This window comes from Limanda limanda, chromosome 18 (assembly GCF_963576545.1).
Source record: "Limanda limanda chromosome 18, fLimLim1.1, whole genome shotgun sequence".
Classification (NCBI taxonomy): domain Eukaryota; kingdom Metazoa; phylum Chordata; class Actinopteri; order Pleuronectiformes; family Pleuronectidae; genus Limanda; species Limanda limanda.
In genome coordinates, this window is record NC_083653.1 from 10,569,600 (window position 1) to 10,592,824 (window position 23,225).

The 23,225-nt window shown below is 40.3% G+C and overlaps 2 protein-coding genes across 2 annotated transcripts; one reads left to right on the forward strand and one right to left on the reverse strand.

Annotated features, from left to right (window-relative positions):
• Positions 1-416: 416 nt before the first annotated feature.
• On the reverse strand, positions 417-5,131 carry moxd1l (monooxygenase, DBH-like 1, like). The gene is made up of 13 exons (XM_061092045.1): positions 4,862-5,131; positions 4,581-4,727; positions 3,721-3,873; positions 3,517-3,600; positions 3,191-3,346; positions 2,973-3,069; positions 2,119-2,291; positions 1,938-2,026; positions 1,696-1,792; positions 1,477-1,536; positions 1,039-1,125; positions 760-846; positions 417-572 (listed from the first exon to the last, which is right to left on the reverse strand). Exons 1-13 carry the CDS (start codon positions 5,129-5,131, stop codon positions 417-419), a joined length of 1,656 nt encoding a protein of 551 aa, XP_060948028.1.
• Positions 5,132-7,517: 2,386 nt separating this feature from the next.
• snx9b (sorting nexin 9b) lies at positions 7,518-22,988 on the forward strand. The gene is made up of 18 exons (XM_061091023.1): positions 7,518-7,845; positions 9,760-9,846; positions 11,082-11,156; positions 11,970-12,092; positions 13,999-14,161; positions 16,762-16,900; positions 17,308-17,392; positions 17,684-17,809; positions 17,983-18,100; positions 18,199-18,329; positions 18,663-18,766; positions 18,865-18,968; positions 19,132-19,209; positions 19,410-19,486; positions 20,710-20,799; positions 21,090-21,204; positions 21,300-21,391; positions 21,563-22,988. The coding sequence occupies exons 1-18, from the start codon at positions 7,834-7,836 to the stop codon at positions 21,608-21,610; spliced, it is 1,767 nt and encodes a 588-aa protein (XP_060947006.1). The 5' UTR covers positions 7,518-7,833; the 3' UTR covers positions 21,611-22,988.
• The last annotated feature ends 237 nt before the right edge of the window (positions 22,989-23,225 follow it).

Here is a 23,225-nt window from a genome sequence, read left to right on the forward strand (position 1 = left end):
AATCATTGTATGGTAGTAGACTAACATGTCTCCATGCAGATATGGCCCACTAATATATGCTTTTATAAAACAGAGTTTAAAGTGAGATAGCAATGTTAATCTCAGTATGATAATCAACAGTTGCTGAATAACATGACACCTGATCCTTGATTTAAAGTGAACCCCAAAGAGAATAGATATGCAGAACAGAAAACACATCAAGTAAAATAGTAAAAGCATATATATCTATATATCTATATGGATATATATATACGTATATAATGGGATGCAATACAAATATAAATTGGTATGTAGTTACCCTTATTCAATAAAGGTGAATATACCCAATTCCATTTTATCAGTCAAACAGATCTTATCATTAGTGCTTTCCTTTATGAAGATTACAATGGATTTGATCTGTTGCTCATAAAAAGACTTTACATTATTGCAGTCCAGAGCAGCAGAAGCATGATTCCTCCTGGGTTCAGTATCCAGGAAGTGTGGAGTCGAGTTGATGCACTAGTCCAACAAGTGTGGGTCGGATTCTTCTTCATTTCCCTGATGATGCCATTCATGTTGTATGTGAAATTATGCTGTGGAAAAGAATATATCATATAAAAATCACCTTTTACTGAACTTCAGAAAACAAGACATATATAAGCAAGTCAAGAAAATTTTCTACACGTAAACACAAAGGAGACAATGACCAAATGTTGTTCCTTTGCATTACATTGAATGTGGGGAAGGGAAGTCACTGTCAAACATCATATATTTACTTACGTCAACATCGCTGAGAAGCTGGATCTGTGGAAGGCTCTTCAGCACATTCTCGTACTCGACAATCTCATCATGGCTTAGTGTGGTGTTGTCAGTCACTCTGTCGGAAAACAGAACAAAGCTACTTGGCAAAGAGCATATCAACATCCAACTGCTTAAAAATATAATGTATCAAAACTGTGAACCAGAAGCGGTGCTACAGTTTCAGTCTTGGCACGATTGTCATGTGTTGTAGTGCATCAGGTCTCACTCGTAGGATGTGTTCAACAGAGACTGTGTCATTGGGTGGCTTGTACACGAGGTGATCTCGATTGCAGGGTAGTAGAATAGAAAGGCCAAGCACATCTCATCGGTGGTCGCCAACCCCATCTGAAGGAGACAAATGTCATATATCATGAATAAGGAATCTATCTATCCATCCATCACATACCCTGCCAGGGGGATCTGGACAGGGCTCTTACAGTATTTTCACATGTATTCTATTGATCTATTGAACAGAAATAGTCCAGCTTTAAAATGATATTGCAATAGTTTGGACAGGGAGCAGAGCAAAATAAATGATAATCATGTTAATGTGCCTACATCTATTAGTTTTAACCATTTAGATCCCTAGTTCTGACAAGGTTAAAACGGCTCATTTGTTTTATTTTTAAGGGTTTATGTTACTGGTTATTCTTTTGCGGTTGTTGGAAGTTAATAAGTTAGACAGTGTTTACCCACCTCGGTGACTTTAGTGCGATTCAGAGTGCTGTATGTGCACTCCACTGCAATCTCATCATTCTGTAATTAGAGACAAGTAATTATAGTAATTATTAATCATCCAGCACTGTGAATATTATCTAGTGTTAACAGCCCAAACGACTTATATCCCTATAAAACAGTATTTTTTTTAGTAAATATTGGCTTAATATATAGGTAAAGAGGCAAAAGAGACTATACCGGCTTAATGGTCTTGATTTTTCCAATATTGACAATCTGCTGAACCTCAAAGCTGTAGTTTTCATCGACAGCCAAAGAGTCAAACTGCTTTCCATTTCTGCAGAGACAGAAATTGTTCAAAACTGGATTTACTACCATAACAACAATTCCTATTTTATAGTTATCAATTGGTTACAGTTTATAAATCAAAATAATTCTAAATTCTAAAACCCCCTCCCTTTGATATTGCCCCTCTTTCTTACCTGTAGTGGACAGCTCTGACTTTCCTCCCAGCCAAGTGAGTGTGCAACAGGACACCAAACACTTGAAGGTCAGGTACAGAATCCATCGACTAGTGTCAGAAAATAAAGACGATCAACAAAAACCTTACTCATTTATCTTTAAAGACAACGCCTGACGTTTGAAATAAGTACCAAACCATACCTGAGAGAAGAGAGAGGTGTTACACACGCCATAGGTGTGGAACTGATCGACGTTTGGAGGGATTCTGTATTGTATATGGTTAAAAGGCAGCACACCTGTGGACAGGATGCCCACGTCATGCTCCCGGAGTTCGGCTGTGTAGTAGAGTCTGAGTCCTGAGTTGTCTGTCCTGCCTGTACAGAGACGGGTGTTTAAAAAGGTTGCATCTTGGTTATGTGAGGCTGAGACTTCAGAACAAAGAAAAGAAGAAATACAGTACAGACACAAAGAAGTCAATGTAATGATCATTAGGTTCCTAAGGGAGCTACGTCAATACTTAGAAAATGGGGTGAACTGGTTATTTAGTTTGGGCCTAAAAAGTATGCCAGTTGCCGGTTGCATCTTGGGAGGTGTAGGACCAATTCGATCAGGACTTAAAATAAGCTATGAACATTATTATTTCTGAAGTAATCGCCTGTAACAGTAGTTTCTTTCATTTTTACATTTGTTTAGATATCTTTGGACATTTTGCCTTTATTGGCAGTTCAAGCGCAAAATGGGGAGAGAGAATGGGGAAGACAAGCAGCAAAGTGTTGAGTCAGAAGCGGGTGTGGCCACTACTTTTATGGATTGAATGGATCAAGATTGGATTTTTAAAACATTAACGTTAGAGGTTGTTGTTCATTTAGTGTCCAATCAAAACTCCCACAGCCTACTGTCACATGTTCAAAATAATGAAATTTAATAAATTTAGTCATTTAGGCCGACAAAAAAACAATATAACATAATATTAAAAATAATATTATGTCATCTAAGTTCAAGTTATCCATATTTTGTATGTAATTAGCTATGATTGTATGAAAATGAGTATTTACCTGCTTCACGGTGTATGTTATTGTAATGGATTTCCAGCCTGTAGAGTCTGGGCTCACCTCCAATAGGCATACCCCCATTTATTGGAAACTCGTAGTCCTGAGGTTTCAGAGATACATTAGGCCACAAGCACATCACTGGCGTCAATTACAATATAATGAATCTTGGAATTTCTAAATGCTATAAAAGTAGAGAGAATGGAAACTTGACTCTCCCTCACCCCTCCTCCCACTGCCCATGCAGCCACCACCCCGAAGCAAATATCCCCTTTGTCTCCTCTGTAGCAAGGGTTGTCGTACGTCTTGGTCACAAAGGAGGGACAGCTGTACAGTAGCATGTGATGGACAAGGTCGGGGTGCTCGATCACTGGGGAAATCTGAGGGAGAGCAGGAGAGATTTTGCGCGATGGGATTAAACAACAATAGGAAATTAACCTAAAATAATGCAGCTTTTATTGCAGATCTGCTCCTTTTATTTTAGATGGTGTCTAATATAACAATCCCACGGCGAATAATACGTTGATGTATGAAGAAAGAGGATAATTACACGATATATGTGATGTTTTGTAGGTAAGTCTAGAAGTTTCATGACTCTGCAGTGGTAGTAGGTTTGGACGGCAGGGACAGTGATCTGCAAAAAAATTTGAAAAGGATGCGGGTAAACAAACACATTCTTTCCACATCTTATAGAATTTATCTGTAATGAAATTGCAGTTCTCCACAAAACTTGTCACATATTTTTGCATCTCACATTTTGCACTGTGGCGCTGACATAGCTGGAGATAGGTTGGGAGGTCCTGGCCATGTAGTTCAGCAGATTGACCTCCTTGGTGCCTCTGCGGCTACTGTGGTATCTGACCTCATCTGTTGTTCCATAGGCGAAGATCAGCTTAATGGGCTTATCCTGTTGGAGAGAGACGGCAACTTTGGTGAAAAACTTGGACAAAGCTCAAGTGATAATGTGGCTTAATTCAGAGGAGAATACAGTATGCCCCGCCCCCCCCCCCCCCCCCGTCCCCGTCCCCCCAGCTATTCAAAACATCCCCTGACAGTACAGCTCCCCATGTAGAACTAGGTTTTATTACCAATACCGTATTGTATTTCAGGTGTTGGTAAACGAAATATTGTACGCCTCTGGTGCGGCTCATTGTAGCCATTGTACACATTTCTGGAACCGTCCAATGGAAGCCAGCGTGAAGGGAATATTGAGGTGAACCAAACAAAAGATGTCCTATAAGCTGGTTTACAATGTTTTCAGATTGGAAACCTGAGCCATACATGCAGAATTAGATCAACAATACAAAAGTTTATGTCCTTAAAAGTAAAGAGCCATAAAGGTGGAGAATGAGTACAACAAAGAAGTAAACTCCATGATGTGTAACTTCAAACCAAGTTTAAGTGAAGCTTTTATCTTAGAGGAAGCACAGTTCCTATATACTTAGAGTTAATTGTTCATCCATTTGATTTGATTTTTTTTTTTATCATTTTGCTTTCACACTGTAAAAGAAAAACAATCCCTAAACACAATATAAATTAATACTTAATCAGAGGCCAAAGTTATAATTTGAGCCAATATTGAGTCTTCAAACAGTGACTAAAAAAAATTCTTACGGTGATGTGGAAGTCCTGGGCGTCACACGTCTGAAGGGCCCGCGAAAACTTCATGATGGTTAGTCCTTCACTTTCAGTCAGAGACAGGAGAGTGTAGCTCTGCTGAGTGTCCTCCAAAGGCATGGTTTTCCCCGTGGCGTGACGATCCTACTCAACAAAAAAGGAAACAAATGGCCAGTAAATGTGTCATATTTGCTGTGGAACATGAAAAAACAAATACGCAAGGGTTGAGAAAACATAAAACCAACTTCCAAATTTTCAAAATGTAGATAATGACTTACTGTGAAGTAGATTCCATTGGGTCCAACTCCCCCAAGGACCATATCTGCCCCCACCATTGTTCCGCTGGGACTGAAGCCTAAGCCCACCCAACCCGTGGTGTTGACAGTCAGTTTGAATGTAATGTCTCCTTGCTGTTCATCAAAGCCCCACTCGAGGCACACCTGACGGTTGAGGTCCAGGTTCACCTTGAAGGGCATGGAGTGGTCTGAGGCCCCCGCTCCCCTCGTCCCGGCCAGGGAGAGGCAGAGGAAAAGAAGCAGAGAGCGCATGATGTCTCTGTGAAGCTGGAAATCTTCACACTGGGCTCAGTGTCTGTGGACCCGCCAAACACCCTCCCTCCCACCCTCCTCCCACACACACCTGTGCTGCGAGATGAAGCCAGGTGATACAGGCTTCAAAAGTGCACAGTCATTTCTCAGCAGGACCTGTGCAGCGATGAATACAACACACACACTTCCGATTTTTGTGCTGAATTTAGCCGTAGTTTAAAATTAAAGGGTTTCTTCAATGTTTGTTGTCACTGTCTTTCAGTCTTTGGTGTGAGGACAATGGCTGTGGACCTGTGTGAGGCTACTTGGGGTATACTGTATCCGTTTTCAACCCCCCCCCCCCTCACTGATATCATCAACCTGCTGCCCCAGTTCTGTCCCGATGTCACATAAATGAGACCAATGTTGTTTAGGTGGTGTTTCTGATAGGAATTCGTATTTATATAAATAGAGATGACAGAATAACACACTGTAGTGTAAGACTTTCAAAAACAACGTACATCACTTAAATCATGCATTTAAGTTTTAACTTGAATTTCAATGTGGCTATATTTTTTATACTTTGTGACATTAGTAAGAAAAGTCCTAAACAAATAAAACCTCAAGAATTTACATTATTATTATCCATGCCGTGTGTCCTGGGGGTACTGGAGACAATCCCAGCAGACACTGGTTGAAAGAACAGGTTGGACAGGTCTCCAGTCCGTGACAGGGCTGACATACAAAGACAAGTAACCATTCACTTTGACACCTAACCCCAATCTGCACGTATTCAGACTGTGGGGGGAGGCCGGAGAAAACCCACGTTAAAAAATAAACCAAGAATCTTTTTGCTGTGATGTGACAGTGCCACTGATATTGATAGCATCACATGCTTGGAATGTGGTGCAATAATTTTTAAACTTGGACTCACAGCCCTCTCTTGGTATGTTTTAAAAAATAGTGTAAAATCAGTTTGTGCTTTTTATTTGTCAGAATCGATCCCTGAATGTTTTTGTGCGGTTCTTTGCTTTAAACTATTATTGTGTCTGCGTCACTGCTTGTATTTATATATTTAGACGAGATGTTGAACCTCAGTGGGACCTGGTCAAGGGGAAAGAAGCTGTAGTAGCAGCTTGCTGCCAGCAGAGTTCGCCTTCAGCATTAGAGAAGAGAGGAGGGCGACTCCCTTTGAGCCGTTGAGCCAACTGAGCGCTGTCAGACAGTAAACACAGGAGCCGCCTGGAGGCCAGAGTGGGTTACTACACCGGAACTCCGTCAACATATAGTAGTCAATAATTTGGTTGACAGCAACTGATCTATCAACTCTGGAAAAAGTGCCAAAAAAGTCGAGGTACCAGTTTAAAAAGTGTTAAACTATGAATAACTGAATATCTCTTGGTTGTGGATGGTTGATCCAATAAAACAAGATATTTGAAAATGATTTGCTCATCACTGACAACTATGTAGTTCACATGTCGGGAGACAGATGCACCAATTATTACACTAATGATTATATAATGTGATCATGGACCATATGACGGATTTTTCTAGTTTTATTATTGTAATGTGTGGTCATGCTTCAATTTCTGTCATCTTTAAGATCATTGTCCTCTCTGCAGTCGGACTTTTAAACAAGCTGTAGCCCTGATGTATGGCACACACACATTTTAATATATTTTAGTATTTTAACAAAGGACTAATGGATGTTTAACACTCTTTTTATATATTGTTATTATGTGTATGGGTTGTGTGTGACTACTGTTTGTAAACCAAATGGCCGCTCGTTATTATTATTATTTTTTCAGGCAAATTAATTGGCTTTTTGAGAGCTTTAACATGCTCAAATTCTTACCAAAATTTGCAGAAAATTAGAAGTACTTGAAGTCATTTGTTTTTATAATTACAAAATTTCATTAAGTTGTACAGGAGTTAGTATTAGTATTGAATTGTAGTTTTTTAAAGTATTTAACATTTTTATTCGTAGGATATCAGTTCATATCAATAATTGTCATGATAAAGCTCACATTATTATTTCTTTGGAGTTTAAAGGCTAATAAGCAGAACAATAATCTGAGGCAGACTGATTATGTGTTACGTTGTATTACAATATTGGACTTTATTGTTATTGCTATTGATGAAAATCATATTGCCATAATTATTTATATTGTTTTATAACCTAGCCCCAATTTGTTATTGACAATTATATAAAACCCATATTAAGTAAGAGTTATATATACATAAATAAAATGTGTATAAGAGTTTAAAAACCCATCTATGATGTAATGTGAAGCAGTCGTATGATCACACCGACGCTACCTTTCCGGTTTCCCTCCGCGGAGCAGGCTGTGCGGGTCACTCCCTCCCTCCGCTCTGTCAGCAACCCTCCGCGGAGCTGGCTGTGCTGTGCACGTCACTCCCTCCCTCCGCTCTGTCAGCAGCGGTTCAAACTTCCACTCACTCCTCCTCCTGCCTCCGTCCCGTCTTCTCCTCTCTCCGCTTCCCGGACTTTACTTGTTTTTTAAAAAGTTAAACACGGTCAACAAGCTTGTCGTGTGTGTGTTGTTTTGTTTTAGCAGCGTGTAGCCACAGCACCGTGAGCAGCGGGAGGAGTCGACCTGTTTTGCCCGCTCGCAGCTGAGGAGCCGCGGGGGGAAATGTCCAGCTGAGAGCCGGAGGAAGCGCAGGGCCTGTGTCTGTAATGAGAGATCCAAGCTCGGACAATGGCGCTAAAGGTGAGTCCCCCTGCTTCCCTGTGCTGGTTTACCATGGTTCACCCTGAACCCGGATCCTCTGGGTCCTCCGGGGTGGGTTCCTCTGGGGTTTCTGACGGAAAATGCGAACAGGGCAGCGGTTTGAAACATTGAAACTCGATAAGTTTCTCATGAGGAGTGAGAACCTCCAACTCAGCTCGGTGTCATGGACGCTAACAACACGGGTGTACGGTACATGTGAAATATTACATATGTGTGTGTGTGTGTTGTATTCTACATGGAAAATGTGTCTCATTAAGAAAGTGTCTTGTGACATTTTACTACCTCTACACTGCGGGTCATGTCTTCCTGCGAGGCATGCTGGGAAATGTAGTCGTTGGCCTGTGTGAGGCTCTGTGTACAGAAGCCTTGTGTATGTGAGACAAAGTCAGTATTGTTTATTGTCACAAGTGGCAGACTTGTGTAAAGTACATTTATAGTTTTTACTGTTATAATTTTTGTAGTATGGAAGTGATGAATGCTGTCGTTGTTGTTGGGCCGGGCTCATTGTTAAAACCTTTGAAAAACAAACACAGAGAATAAGTGAGTTCCATCTAACTTTATTATGTAGCCTGACAGTCATAACTATAGAAGAACACAAATAAACAGCTGTAGGTTTAATAAGTACTTTTAAGTTATTTTCGGTGTGCAATATAAAATATAAAATGCTGACATCTGGTGAAAACTACACTTCAAGAAATCACCTCTTCTGCGCCGCTATCAAAACAACACTTGCCAGGGACAGTAGGCTACAGCTGTTTTGGAGCAACGAAGAAGATGTGGGAAAATTAGACTAAAATATATATATAATAATAAGACTACACTAAGGAATCTGATTGGTACAGATTTGGTATTAGAACATCTCTAATTCAGTTATTATTTGAGTACAATTAATATTTAACTTAATTGTATTAATAACAATATCAGAAGCCTGTGAGTATTACTATTATAATAACAGGAAATAAATGGCTGAGTCGGAGCCCTATTTGATTATGGTTTAATATTATTTTATTCCTGATTCCTTCTCATCAAAAGTTCCTTCCAGACATTTTTGAGACATATTATTAAAATACTTGTTGGAGGCATAATGGCGTTTCCTTCCTTACTTAAACCTCCACTCCATGTGGATGTCTACTGGAGGCTAGTTACATAAATGTATGCTAATAAGTGAGGCTGCAGAGCTGAGGCAGAAACATGTTCCTGTTTTAAAAAGCATTCTCCTGCTCCTTGGCTCCTGGGAGGTGGCAGGAGGACACTGAACAACCTCTATGTTCAAAGAATATAAGTTGTATTTAATTTGACTGATTCATGAACAAAGTTAGATTGTCACACTCATAACTCGCACTCAAAACATGGCATGCCGACTCAATCATCCAGATATTACCTTGCAATTTAAATTCATTTGTATAGTCAAATTTATGATAAATAAGTGCCTAGTCCTAAGACTCATAATGTGATCTGTCAAAAGAGCAAATAAACTGTATTTAGAAAAGTTTTCCTTCCTTTGCTTGGTTGAATGTATATACGTGCATGTGTGTGGACTCTGGGGCCCTAGGGGAGGGCGGATAAGTAGATGTAGGTTCTCTGTGAGAACAACTGCAGGTTTCTGTATTAAACCTTAATAGTTAACATGTTGGTTCTGGCCTTGTTTATGGTTGTTACTGGTGTCCAGTTAATAGTCAGCGTTTCAGGTGCAGAAGAACTAGTTTGTCCTGTTTCGCTGAGCCTTTATCCCACATTACAAGAGTTACACTCCTCAGGGGGTTATTAGGTGTTGTTTGTCAATGTTTGCATGCATGTACATGTATAAGTATATGTTTATGGCATCAAATTAAAGTGCCCATCAAACATACAGTAAGCCGTGTATGTGTGTTTCTGTTTCTTGATTGTGTCTAGGGACATGTTGTATATGACTTCACTGCTGAGCCAGGAAACAACGAACTGTCAGTGAAAGAAGGAGAGACGGTCACAATCACCAATCAGGTAAATCCATACTGATATTCTTCTACCATCCCTCTATTTAAGATCACAGTACACTCTGTGGCCATAACTTGTGTAAACATTCATTTTCTACCATAGACGCTACATTATTTTCATTAGTTGCAATGGACACTGTCTCAATTGGTTGATAATTAAAAACCTTTATTTGGACCAATCTGTTTCCAGATATCACTTAAAAGCATTTTAATTTTTTTTCTTAAATTTACTTTACTTTATAATTGGTATTGTTTTGGTTGGAACTCATTAACTATTATGTACCCACTCCTGTAAACCTCCAAGTCACATGATGTAAGGTTGTCTATAAACATTGAGTGTCACAAACACACACAAAGGAAACAAGTAACTGGGAGTGACCATGATGTCATTACTGACGGTGTCTATCAGTTCAAAGGTCACTTATTCTGTGCTGACCTATATAGCTTCCTAATCAAAGTCGGTATTAATTAATCAGAACCAAAACCTTTTTCTCTTCTAAATCAACCTACTGTTAAGGGATTTGTGTTTATGGATATTTGGGTTACTTGGGAATTGTCAGATTTAAGTTCCAACTTGAATCTTTGAACAACTTGTAAATACAGAAACCTGCTTTCCTTTATGAAGATAATCAATTAGCAGAAACACATTTATAGTAACTCGACTTCATTTTCACAGAGAAAAGTTTTTCTGGTGTCTGCACAAATGTTAACATGAAAAGCTTCATTCAGTACTGGGTAGCTTAGTAATGGGATCAAAGCATTACCAGAAGCAGTGTGACCTTTTCTTTTCAGAACAAATTAAGCAGAAATGATGAGCATTTTAAATTAAGAGATAATGTTTATTTTACTAATTGATGTTCTATATAGTTTTATTTGAGTTTTATTTGTATTTATAGTTATTTATAATAAAGTGCATCAAGCCTCAATTGCATTTTTACATCAGGGTTTGATAATGAGATATTGGAAATCATTGCAATTTTTTTTCTTAATATAGAACACCGGTCAAAATATCAGTTTAGGATATGTTTTACACTGATATATCAGCAGTAATAATACCACATTGAGGCTTTAATCCTGTAAAACAACATCAAAGCAGAAAATGGCTCTGAACAAGATAATCCAAAGATGGTTTTGTATTCTCTTGGCTTTAATAACAAATCCACTCATATACACAAGTGTAAAAATTGAATTTGGTCCGTTATGGCAAAAATGCTAACAAGTTGTGTTGCGTCTCTGTCACAGCATATCGGAGGCGGTTGGATTGAAGCACAGAACTCCAAAGGGGAGGTGGGACTGGTGCCAGAGGACTACATCGAGGTCAGTGAGATGAGTGTCCCTTTGTGTTTGGTGATGATTTCACCACAGACATCACAACAGCAGTAAAGAAAACTCAGTTGTCATGCTTTAGAGTCAAAATGTACAATATGTACTAACCCTATCAGAGCTCAGATAAATATTTCCACACTGTGTTTTGGTCTCTTGTAAAACGACGACAGGATGTTCGTCCTACAGAGTTTTGCTGATTCTGGTGTTTGCGTCCTGTTTTATCCAAAAACCCCTGATGTCATCATGGAGGATATGATTCACTCAGTAGACATTTACAAAGAGAAAGAGAACGAGCAAAGTCTGTTTAACAGCTCAGCTTCACTCTAAACAGCTCCTACAGCAACATGCAACAGTCTAGTGTCTTTGTGTACTAGAGAGAGACCGATACCATTCTCCTGCTTAACTCTGCAAACAAGTTCATGTGGATGTGTTTGTCTGACCTGAAGTTACCTCTCCAGCTGCCCTCGGACGCTTTTTATAAGAGTCCACATCATAGAAACCCTCTAATGACAAATACACTTGTAGCTTATGTAATTTCTTATTAAAACATTGGGACAAGCAGCTTATTCTCTTTTTCATAGCAGCGTTCATATTAAATTAAATTCTGTATAAATAGAGGAAGTGAAAAAGCCAGTTTTCAAAGCCAGGAAACACTAAAGAGACATGATCACATAACCACCGAGGAATGTAGCTTTAAAAGTCATTAGATCCCTCTGGAATATCTGGATTAGTTTCTCTTTTTTCCAATGGGAAATTTAGATTTGTAATGGGACTGCTTTTGTCTTTTTGTTCTTTCGTTTGTAGATAGGTAAACCGACCCCAGGAGCAGGAACCGCTGCACCTACTCCAAGTGTAGGAAATGTTGCAGCCCCTGACTTGACTTTCTTTGATGCCTATGCTCCCGCATCAACACCTGCACAGAACCAGGTAACGCGCTCACCTCATGAACGTACGTGTTCAGCAAACTCGTACTGTTGCTTTTTAATCGTCTGCTCTGCTGACAGACATGCCGTTATCTCATAAATGCCTTGAGGGATTCTTTCAAATTAATGAACTGCGTAGAATTGGTGGTCAAAGGTCAAGGTGGCGTTTTCGACCTCTTGAACCTGATATATCAAGTCTGCCTTTTTGAAATTTCTGGAAAGTTATTTGATTCGATTTTAGTTGTCATAGTTCATTGTGGCTGAATGTGAGTCTGAAAAAAAAAATGTTGATTATAACTCCACTGATAGGCGGAGGCAATGCAATTTATCAACCTATTGTCAGAGTTTCAAATGAACAACCTTGCTATGAGTAGACCGGTGCTGGAGAAGTTAGTGTGAATTTATACAGTACTTCCCTGCATGGCACTCCTGCCATGTTTCCATTCTCTCACTCAAAAGTGTGTGTGACGGAGTGATTCTGAAGAAAAAGCAGAAGTCATTGAGGCCAGTTTTAATGACGTCTGTGCAGCCCCCGTTATTCTTGTGAACCTGAGAGGCAGAAGTGAGAGCTGCTGCTGTGGAAGATTGTCATCGTGGTCATTTATAGCCCCAGCAGGTTTTTAACAGGTTAGGGAGATTATTTTTCTTGTTAGCTGGAAGTTGCACGAAAATGAGGGAAATGTGCAAAGTAAGTGGTTGAGTCAAGGCAGGAAATGTGTCAACCATCATCCCTCTTTCTCTCACTCAAACAGACACACAAACAAACACACACACAGCATCACTTTAACCCATCCCATTAACCATCACTGCTGGCGCTTTGTGATGTTTTCACCTTCTTCTCCCCTCAAGGTGGATGCTGGGGGCTTGAGTCCCCAGCCCGACACCCCTGACACCCCAGTTTCCCCTTATCTCTCGTCCCCTGATGAGGTAACCGCCATGTTGGTGGGCGTGGCCAGAGGCATGAACTCAATTTCCCCCCACACTCACCCGCCAAACCCCCTCCCCCCTCTCCAATTGTTCTTCTTTGGTAAAATCGCCCTGACTACTCCTACCCTCCGAGGAAAGCATGATTTCATCCACCTCAGCTCCCACCTTCCTCTAAATTGTATAAATCAGCACCACAGACAGAGTCGGTGATTCCTATACCTCACATATGTAATTGATTTATGACATTGGATAATCAATCAATCACAACACATGAATTAAACCAGATTATGATGAGAATCAAATAGATATCAATAATCATCAGTTTTTTTAATATCATCTTGACTGAGTTTTATATAAAACATATTCTGTATGTTAAGAAGCTGTTAAATCAATGAAATGCTCTGTCAGTGTTTTTTGTCACTGCTCATATGTGTTCATATGTCACTTGTTGCAGCAGTTTGATCTGAAACTATTGATATGTTTCTCTATGTGAATGTGCATTACCTGACACACAGCTCATTGTTTAGTTAGCCTCAAACTAACTGCAACCCACAAAAGGCCCACACACATATTTGGTTGCATGCCCATCCAGATAGGCTTGTATAGGAGTGAATATGCCTGCATTGCAAGCATGGCATGGAGTTGCGTTCTCAGCCTGCAAGTACTGAGAAACTAGCTTTTGCTAATTAGTTTTTTTCAAATGCAATTTCCGTATTGTTTTGATGTTTTCTTGTTGCTGCATGTGATATGAAGCTTTTGTTTTTCGACCAAAAACCCCACTGTCACCATCGAGTTGATAGATTATCTCAACAGACGCCCTGTTAGAGGCCAGCTCTGCATTCTGTGTCATGAACAGCAAGTTATTTTAAGAAGACTGTCAGCTCCACATTAAACAGACCAGGCTGGACTCCACTCTCTCATCTGCTTCTCCTTACGCAATCTGTCATTTCGTCTCTCACGTTTGCTCCCTCTGTCTCTTCCAGGCGAGTAACGGTAATGATCCATGGTCGGTGTGGAACACGGACCCCTCAGGGGGCTTCAACAACAACGGTGCGTCAAATCCAGAGGGCACCCAGACTGGGAAGAATGCTCCCGACCCCTGGGGCTCCGTACCACAGGGTCACCCTCAGGCTTACCAGGGCCCTGGTAAGGACAGCTCTACAATTAGCAGCCATGGTCGACCCGTTAATTATGTGTCAGCAGAATTAAACCAGTGCTTATGATCTTGGGTCATTTATAAATTCTAAAGGTTCATACTCTTGATTGTACTTCCACTACTTAGAACTACTATTCAAAACCACACCATCATTGAAAATGGTAAATGAAGCCTATGCGGTGTTGGTATTTGGCTTCTGAGGCATTTGGGCTTCCTCTTAAATTGTTACATTTGTTTTCTGTCTCATGTTCAACAGGATGATTGAAGTTTATTAAAATCTAATAGGAGTGTTTTGCTACAAATAAAGTTAATGGAGCCTGCGTATCTAAGGTCACACAGTGTTTCCAGCTCTTGGAGTTATTGTCTTTCTGTTTGTGGGTAGTTTACTTATAGCAATTGTAAATGGAAAGACAGGACAAAGTGTGTGGCTCCAGTCAATGAGGTTATTCTAAGAAAAACAAGATTTACTATTGAGCATCAAATATTCCTGTGTTAATTTTATTCTGATTATGTGGCTCTTGTCATGTGCTGTACATTTATATTTGCAGACATCAGAGAATTAAGTACATATCCTGTACAGTCTGATTTTAATAGGCGTGGTTAAAGGTCTCTGGATGAAAATGAAAAGCAGCTATAAAAAGTGTCTTGGTCATAAGACAGGCTGTCTTATGACAGAGGACATTTAAAAAAAATTCCACAGAGTGATCTATTTGAAGTGACCGACTCTGATGAGGTTTGCATCATCAACCAAAATGAGAAAGAATATTCTCTTAAGTATAAAGACCTGAGTCTTAACCTGATACCAACTGAAATACCTTGAGGATCCACAGGAAACCCTCTAATCTGGAGCTCAAAGCGTCCAGCAGAAATACTGTGTCACTGTCTCCTCTACAGAGATGCTCCAGCATGTGGACAGGACCAGCCCGTCATGCTTCGGTTTTTGCCAGACGATCGGAAACGTTAGCCTCATGCATGACTCATGAGAATAAATGACTGACCTGTTTTTTCAATTCTCCAGTTGTTTATGTAAAAAGAGAACAGAGGGTATAAATGGAGAGGAGAGGAATTAACAGACTTTTCCTTTCTTCCCTTCTCTTACCAAAGACATCTACCCATATCCTTACCTTATCGAGTGCACAGGTATTCTGGGTGTTGCAATGGTGGAATCTTTTTTCCTAATGTTTGTGTGTGGACTGGTACTCATAAAGACTGACCGCCTCTAGCGAATGGTTTAAGGAAATGATTTGCATCGGCAAAAAGCATGCGTGTGATGCATTTAATTTAATTGACATTAACACTGTGTTAATTTTATGATGATGATGTGGTGTGGGAAAGTGACGGTAGTGTCTCACCTCTGAAACTGAAGAAGAGGCAGAGTGGATTATCGTTCATCTGACACATGACTTGAGTTTGAGCAGTCAAACTCTCAGGAAACAGTAAAATCGTTCAGGCGTTGAAGTGTTGGTGTTAAATTAGGAGTTTGAGTCACATCACGGCAGAATGAACAGTGGTGAGTGTTTAACAGTACACGTAACTAAGTGCTTTGTTTAAGTTTGGACGTTTTTAAAACTTTAAAAAAAGTATTTTCTCTGAAATTATGTTTGTGGCTCAATAGGACAACTCACATTTAAAATGTTCATTACAGCATCAGAACATAGAGTTGTGGCTTCTATGCTCTGACTTCAGATCGAATATCTGTAACTCCCCTGTTGGACCCTGCAGGTGGATGCTGGGGTTGTGGAGTGGTTGAATCGACAGAAATACTGACGCAGAGATGGGAAATCTTTGCAGCTTAAGTAGACCGCCAAATAGTGTATGCTAGAGGATTGTGGAGAATGAGAAGTAACTCGCAAGAATCGCTCCATTTATTTGATTTTGGCTGTTGAACTGTAGGTGTAATGCTGCAGTATACTCAATACTATCAATTATTATTTGCTTGTCGAGAATGACAAAAGAATATTTTCTCTGCTCACTTGCAGCCACATTCAGACATTAAAACCTTGTTTTTTATGTTTTGAAAGTGCTCAGCTTCAGAGAAGGTCATACAAATGATATATTTGTTTAGTAGCATGTAGGAATGGAAACTGAGGATTGGTTCCACATTCAAACCATTTGAAAAGTTCGATGTTCTAAGATATACTTTATATGCTGCCTGCGAGCATGGATTTAACACAATGATGCATGTTCTGTATTTTCATGAGAAACTGGAACTATTGCAGAAATATAATATGCCAACTTTTTAACATCAAAACAAGGGCAAAGTGCAATGTCTTCTACTAGTTGAGTTTGTACACAATTCTACACACATTTATGGGTGTTGTATGTTATACCATTAAATTAAAGAAATGTATTTGATGGCTTAAAAGCTGCATACCATTATCTCAGGATAATTGTTGATAATTTGCCCTATATCAGACTCATGCTGCAGCCCTTAGTTGTTTGTATAAGCACATTTACAAGTATTCATGGTAATAGTTGGAGATATTTAATTAACAGAGAAAATGTTTAACTTGCTGTCGACTTGTGCAGCACCTTTATGCAGCTGCTGTACAGAATGTATTTTTTGAAGTGTGCATGTGTGTGACCTCAGGAGCGGAGGATGATGAGTGGGATGACGAGTGGGATGACGTGAAGTCCAGCGGAGGATACTCCGAGTCAGACCCTGGAGAAGGTGGAGCGATGCAGAGAGGTGGAGCGCACGCCACCTCAATGAAAATCTCCCTCAACAAGTAAGACTTTGTAAAACAAGAGGATTCGTTTGGTGTTCAAAAAAATGAGGCAGTGTTGGGCCTGAGGGGACGAAACTAAGAAAAATTGCAAAATATAGTGATATTAGTATAGTAATAAGATTAAGCTTGGATTTGAATTTTGGCCTGAGGGAGTTTCAGGTTTTCTGAAATGTCAGTTTCTCTTGCACATTTCAACTACAATGCTCATATTGTTTGGACCAGGCCGTACTTTATCTTTCATCTCTGCTTGAATCAGCTTGATAACATAAAAACACATGTTTTTTATGTATAGTGGCAGTAATTTGATATGTGTGACTTAAACATGCCACAGAAAGCTTCCTCAAACGGAGTTAGAGAGACCAGTTGATACCATCACTGTTTAAACTTTGTCTGTTCTCGTTGAGCAGGTTCCCAGGGTTCTCCAAGTCGGGGCCGGAGCTCTACCTTCTGTGCAAACAGTTCGCTAAGGGCAAAGAAAAACTAACAATCTATGTAGGTTATCTATCAGTATTTGTGCCAGTTGTATGCAATATATAACATCAGATATCTTTACTTGTTATATAACTGGTAGTGGTACTGTAACTTGACTTGCATGACCAACCACAATATATTTAGTTTTCTTGCCATTTTATAAAAAAGGGAACTTATTTATGCTAATTATACTTCCTAGAAAAGTTGCACAGTATGGTTGTAAATGTTTTCCTCTTTTTCGGAGTATGATCTATGATATAATGTCATAAGACAAAGAGCAGCAGTTTTCTAAACCTACTGTTTCCTGCTCAGATGGGAGAAGTTGGTCCTGTGTGGTCTTACCCAGAGTCTCAGCTCGACTGTGTTGTGGCTGATCCCAAGAAAGGCACAAAGCTGTACGGCCTCAAGAGCTACATCGAGTACCAAGTCACAGCCAGTGTAAGTTTAACATAGCATTTTTTATGTGTTTGAACTGGAATTGAGCTTAACTAGAATTTGTACACTGTCCACCTCTAATAATTTCAAGGCGAAGAGAGTTTTACTGTTAAAGTAATAATTTCCCCAGTTTACACTTCTTGCTGTCAATATAACTCCATGTTATTGGTTTGCAGACCACAAACCGAACAGTCAATCACAGATACAAGCACTTTGATTGGCTGTACGAGCGGCTTCTCGACAAATTTGGGTCCGCCATCCCTATCCCCTCTTTACCAGACAAGCAGGTAACAGGTGAGTGCTTGACTATGCGTAAGACACACAACCACACATTCCTGAAGTCAACATGTAGGTTAAATCATTCATTCATTGTTTGCTTCACTCTATTGCAGGTCGTTTTGAGGAGGAGTTTATTAAGATGCGTATGGAGCGGTTGCAGGGCTGGATGACCAGGATGTGCAGACACCCGATTCTTTCCAGCAGTGATGTTTTCCAGCTTTTCCTCACCTACAAGGATGAGAAGGTTTGATATCCCACTTCCTTCTTCCTCCTCTAGGTCTTATTTTAGGTGCCTTTATATAATATATATTATTGTAGAAGTTAAACTGCCTGCTTTTTAACGCAAAAAACAAACATATTTTCTTCACTGTTTATTGTGTACAATTTGTGCTTTCAAATCAGCAAACAAACACAGATACATTATGTTGGACTTAAGTATATGTAACTTTTGATGGCTGCATATTGCCTGGATCTCTCTTCATCTTAGAGTGATTTGTGACCATTGAAAGTTTAGTTTGGGTCTTAATTGCTGTGTAAGTTTATTTTGTGATTTAAAGGATGGATTGATTTCATGCAGGACTGGAAGACGGGGAAGAGAAAAGCAGAGAAGGATGAGACGGTGGGAGTGATGATCTTCACCACAATAGAGCCTGAAGCTGTAGACCTGGATCCTGTAGAAGTGTGAGTTGAAGCTTTGCAAACAGTGGCCCATCACCTTACGGTTTTAATACATCCTACATTTATTGTAATGGTGCCCCACATGTTCTCCTTGTTCTCAGAGAACAGAAGTGCGAGCAGTTCAGCAGGTTTACTAAAGCCATGGACGACGGCGTGAAGGAAATCCTCACAGTGGGAAACGAGCACTGGAAGAGATGCACAGGCCGTATGTTTGCACTGCACCACACACACGGGCCGCACCTTCTCTTTGTGCTGTAATTACTGTTTGTATGATTAAAAGACGTCATTATTATGTTTAGTATTTAGTATGTAGTATATTCACACAGTGTTTTCGTGTTTTTTCACGTTTGATGTCCCCCTCTCCACAGCTCTGCCAAAAGAGTACCAGAGAATCGGCAAAGCCTTTCAAAACCTCTCCTCAGTCTTCACCAGCAGTGGATACCAAGGTAAGGACCACAAATATTATTGAGGTGCTTTTTGCATTGAAATTTCCCACATGCAGCCATTTGCTGGTCGTGTCATTGTGCTGTCTTTGGGAACTCCTTCAAAACTCGGCAGTTGCTCGTTATGTGGAAATCTGCTTTGAATGGACAAGACAAACAAGTCGTCTTAACAAACAGGGTGGTGACATGTTTTAATCCCTCAGGTGAGTCAACCCTGACCGACGCCATGACAGCAGCAGGGAAGACGTACGAGGAGATCGCTTTGATGGTTGCAGAGCAGGTATGTTTAGAGTGTCTATCCATTCATCCGTTATCTACACCGCTTATTCTTTGAGGGAGTGGGGGTGTTTGCTGTAGTCAGAACCAGCTGACCCAGGACGAGAGGTGGGGTACACCCTGTACAGGTCACCAGTCTATCACAGGGCCAACAAGAGAAAACCAGACTCGTTTTTGACTTGTCAGAATAGACTGTGATATCAGGGCTTTTACGATGTCACTTTAACGATGTTGCCTTCATGTTCATGTCACAGTCATTACCGCAACGGCCTTGTTTTCAAATTCAGCACACAGCCTGTCATGTGTGTGTGGATGTGCAATGTTTGTTTCCTTTCAGAAACAGGAGCTGTCAGACCTCTGCAGTCTCAAAGGTTTTGAGGTTTATTTTAGGCGTTTTTTTTTATCAACCACATTGTTGTCCCAGTTCACAACATCTCGCAATATCTGCAGTATTTCCTGTTTGCAGTTGATGTTTACGTCCGAGCTGCGGTGTTGCAACGACCCCGTTAACCCTGCGTCCTGCACTATCAGTGGAGGGCGAAGTCATGGCAGTCTTATCTCCAGTGTTTCCTCGTTCTTGTTTTGACCTCTTTGGATGTGGCTTTGCTGAACACTCTGTCTCAACAGCACTGGGTGGAATGTTGTTAAATCAAGTTTGGGTTTTTTTGTCCCGGCAGCAGGAGGAGGATTCACCTGGTAAGCTTATGTTAGTCAGTAGAGTTGTTGGCTGTAGTTTAGCATTGCCTGTGATCGTTTGCAGAATTATGAGGAAACCATTATCTGCACATGGATTCATGTCAGGAGCCAAAAGGCTTTCCTGTTATCCAAGGCCTTATCTGTTCTCTATTCCTGCACAGAGATTCCCTTTATATTCAAGAACAAGTGTTGGTGTTGAATTTTACACACAGTTTAGACAAATGGCCTCATTGCCACAGGTTCAGTTCGAACCCGGCGCTTTGCTGCGTGTCGTCCTCCTGCTCTGTCCAAAAGCTAGAAAATTATTTTATTATCTTGATGCTTCTGTTCCTTCACCATCTCACTGTTCACTATCTGCACTGGCTGGATGTCCCTGCTGAATCTTTGACCTTATGATGAATGTGTTGTTTCAGTAAATGTGTTAAAATTCAATTCCAATGACGTTATATTTCATTGTGTTCTTCCTCATAAGTTTTATATCCATGTATTATTCCCTCTTTTACAGTCATAGTTTTTGTGTTCATTTTCCAGCCGAGGAAAGACCTCCACTTCCTCATGGAGACCAACAATGAATACAAGGGTCTTCTTGGATGTTTCCCAGACACCATTGGAGTCCATAAGGTACATTGGGGAATAGTTAGAGTTTTACATACTGAACTTAACTTCAAGAGAAGTGGTTTTGCAGCACGAGTTGGTTGTTAGGTTCAAACTTGTCTCTACACTTATATTAAGTGATCTCCCTACAGCTAAATTGAAACTGCCAGGTGTTACCTTTTGTTCTGCTAACTTAACTGTCTGTATGTATATATATATATCCAGTGGTTGAAGTTGCATTACATATGTTAAAATGATTCTCGGTCCTAAATGCGATGTAACTCGAGTCTCATGTTCTTTTTTTTCATTTGTTACAGGCCGCCATAGAGAAGGTGAAAGAGGGTGACAAGCTGGTGGCCACCAGTAAAATTACTCCTCAGGAGAAAGTGACCATGGCGAAGCGAGTCAGCGTCATGTCTTACACTTTACAAGGTACCAGATTGTCTCTGAGCCAGAGGCAGTGACGCAGGGCAGTTAGTCGCCGAGTGTTGCCTGATCTCATTGGTTTCGCCTCTTTTCTGCCGCAGCTGAGATGAACCACTTCCATAGCAACCGGATCTATGACTACAACAGGGTCATGCAGTTGTACCTGGAGGAGCAAGTCAAGTTTTACGAGACGGTAAAGTCGTTTTCATCGACCATAGCTAATAGTTAATTAAATTCTAAGCCAGTCAGTCCTTGCTGTGGCCTGTAGACCTGCAGAGAAGCTGCGTAAAGCCTTGATACTGAACCATCTCCACCTGCCTCTGAGTTTGTATTCATGCTTGTTTCTCTTCTTCTGAATCCCCAGATTGCTGCAAAGCTGAGACAGGCACACAGTCAGTTCACTACGATGTGAGAGCCTTCAGCGTCGCACTACAAGACGAGAAGAGTAAAACCCCAGCTCGACAACCCGAAATATATTTACTTATTCTGCATTCATTTCCCTCTTTCCTTTTTAATTTAAATGTCACTTCTCTCTATTTGTTTTGCTCTCACCTCATCGCCTCCTTCTGTACAGACCCAGCTCACGGTGTTACATTTCTCAGCTCAGAAGTTTCTGAACAGTTTCTGAACATGTGCAACAGCTGGAAAGGCTTCGGTACTTGTGTGCGCTTTCATTTTTTGTGGATCAGAAATGAGAGCAGAATGAGGAACACTATTTACACTCATCCTTTCCTATGTCCAAGGTCCAGAGCTTGGGATACAGGAAGCACACATCCGAGTTTCAGTTAGTGTCCGAGAATCTTCTTCATTGCATGAGTCACACATGAGATTTTCCTCATTCGATTCAAGTTCTGCTCATGTTATATTAAAGCAATACTCTATTTGTCAATCTTGATTCCATGAAAAACAAAAGGTAAACATGCACATGTAGCAAAACCGTTATCTGCATAAAAACCAAAGCCTTTCTCCCTCCTGTCACAAGGGGGTAGCTGATTTTTTTAAAGGTAGGCTTGACGGCATATCACAGCTTTACTGCCCTTTTCTTCGTTTATGCAAATGTTGCCTGACATTGTTAGAAGCAGTGGAGCTTTCCTTAAAAGTCCTGGAAGAGTTGGCGAAGGCAGAGTGTGTCTCTTCTGTATGTCCACTGCCGGCAGTGCCAAGTTTTATTTCACCCTGCACTTCCTCAAAAAAGCCAACAGGAAGCTCCACCTCCTTCCTGCCTTGCTCACGTGCCTTACCCCCTTTGAGGAAAATAGAATACGCTTGAGTTGATAAACCCCTCACACATTGCCCCCCCCCCCATCCCCACCCCAGCCTGTGGACTATGATACTGCAGTTTACAATTCAGAACAGAAGACAAAACATGCAATAACTGACTCTCAGGTTGGGGATGATTATTTTAAGCATTTTACATTCAAGCCAAACATCAGTGAATAGATAGCTTGTGTGTGGGTGGTTTCAGACATGATTCTTTTCTCCCAATTCTGATATGAAGAATATTTGTTTTATAAATGGATTGTGTCATTTATGCAATTTTCCTTTTTTGTTTTTCACCGCCCAATTTTCAATCAGTCTCTAATCTTGTTCACTCTTTGTTTTCTTACCACTTTACACATGATAAATATATGCATATATATAAATAAATATATATATATATATTCTGTTGGACCTATAAGGTGCTTCTTGTTATTGAGATACTATTTTATGTATAGAAGTATTTTCAATACAGTGCAACTCAGAGAGGAGCGGAAATTCTGTTTGATTTATTAAACAATGATTTGTATTCATTGGGACTTGATTTGTTTTTTTGTGTGTGTTGGAAAGAAACCTCATCTTGTTCTCGGCTCGGCTCAAAGTGTAAAGCACCACGCATTCTCTGATTTGTCCTCACAGTACAGCTCTTATTCGCAGCAGCAGACTCTTGCGTAGAGATGGAGAGGAATGAGAATGAGTGTGCCGCCTGTGCAAAGGGTCAAAGACTGTGTTTGTGCAGTGGAGGAAGTGAAAGAGCCCTTTTACACCAC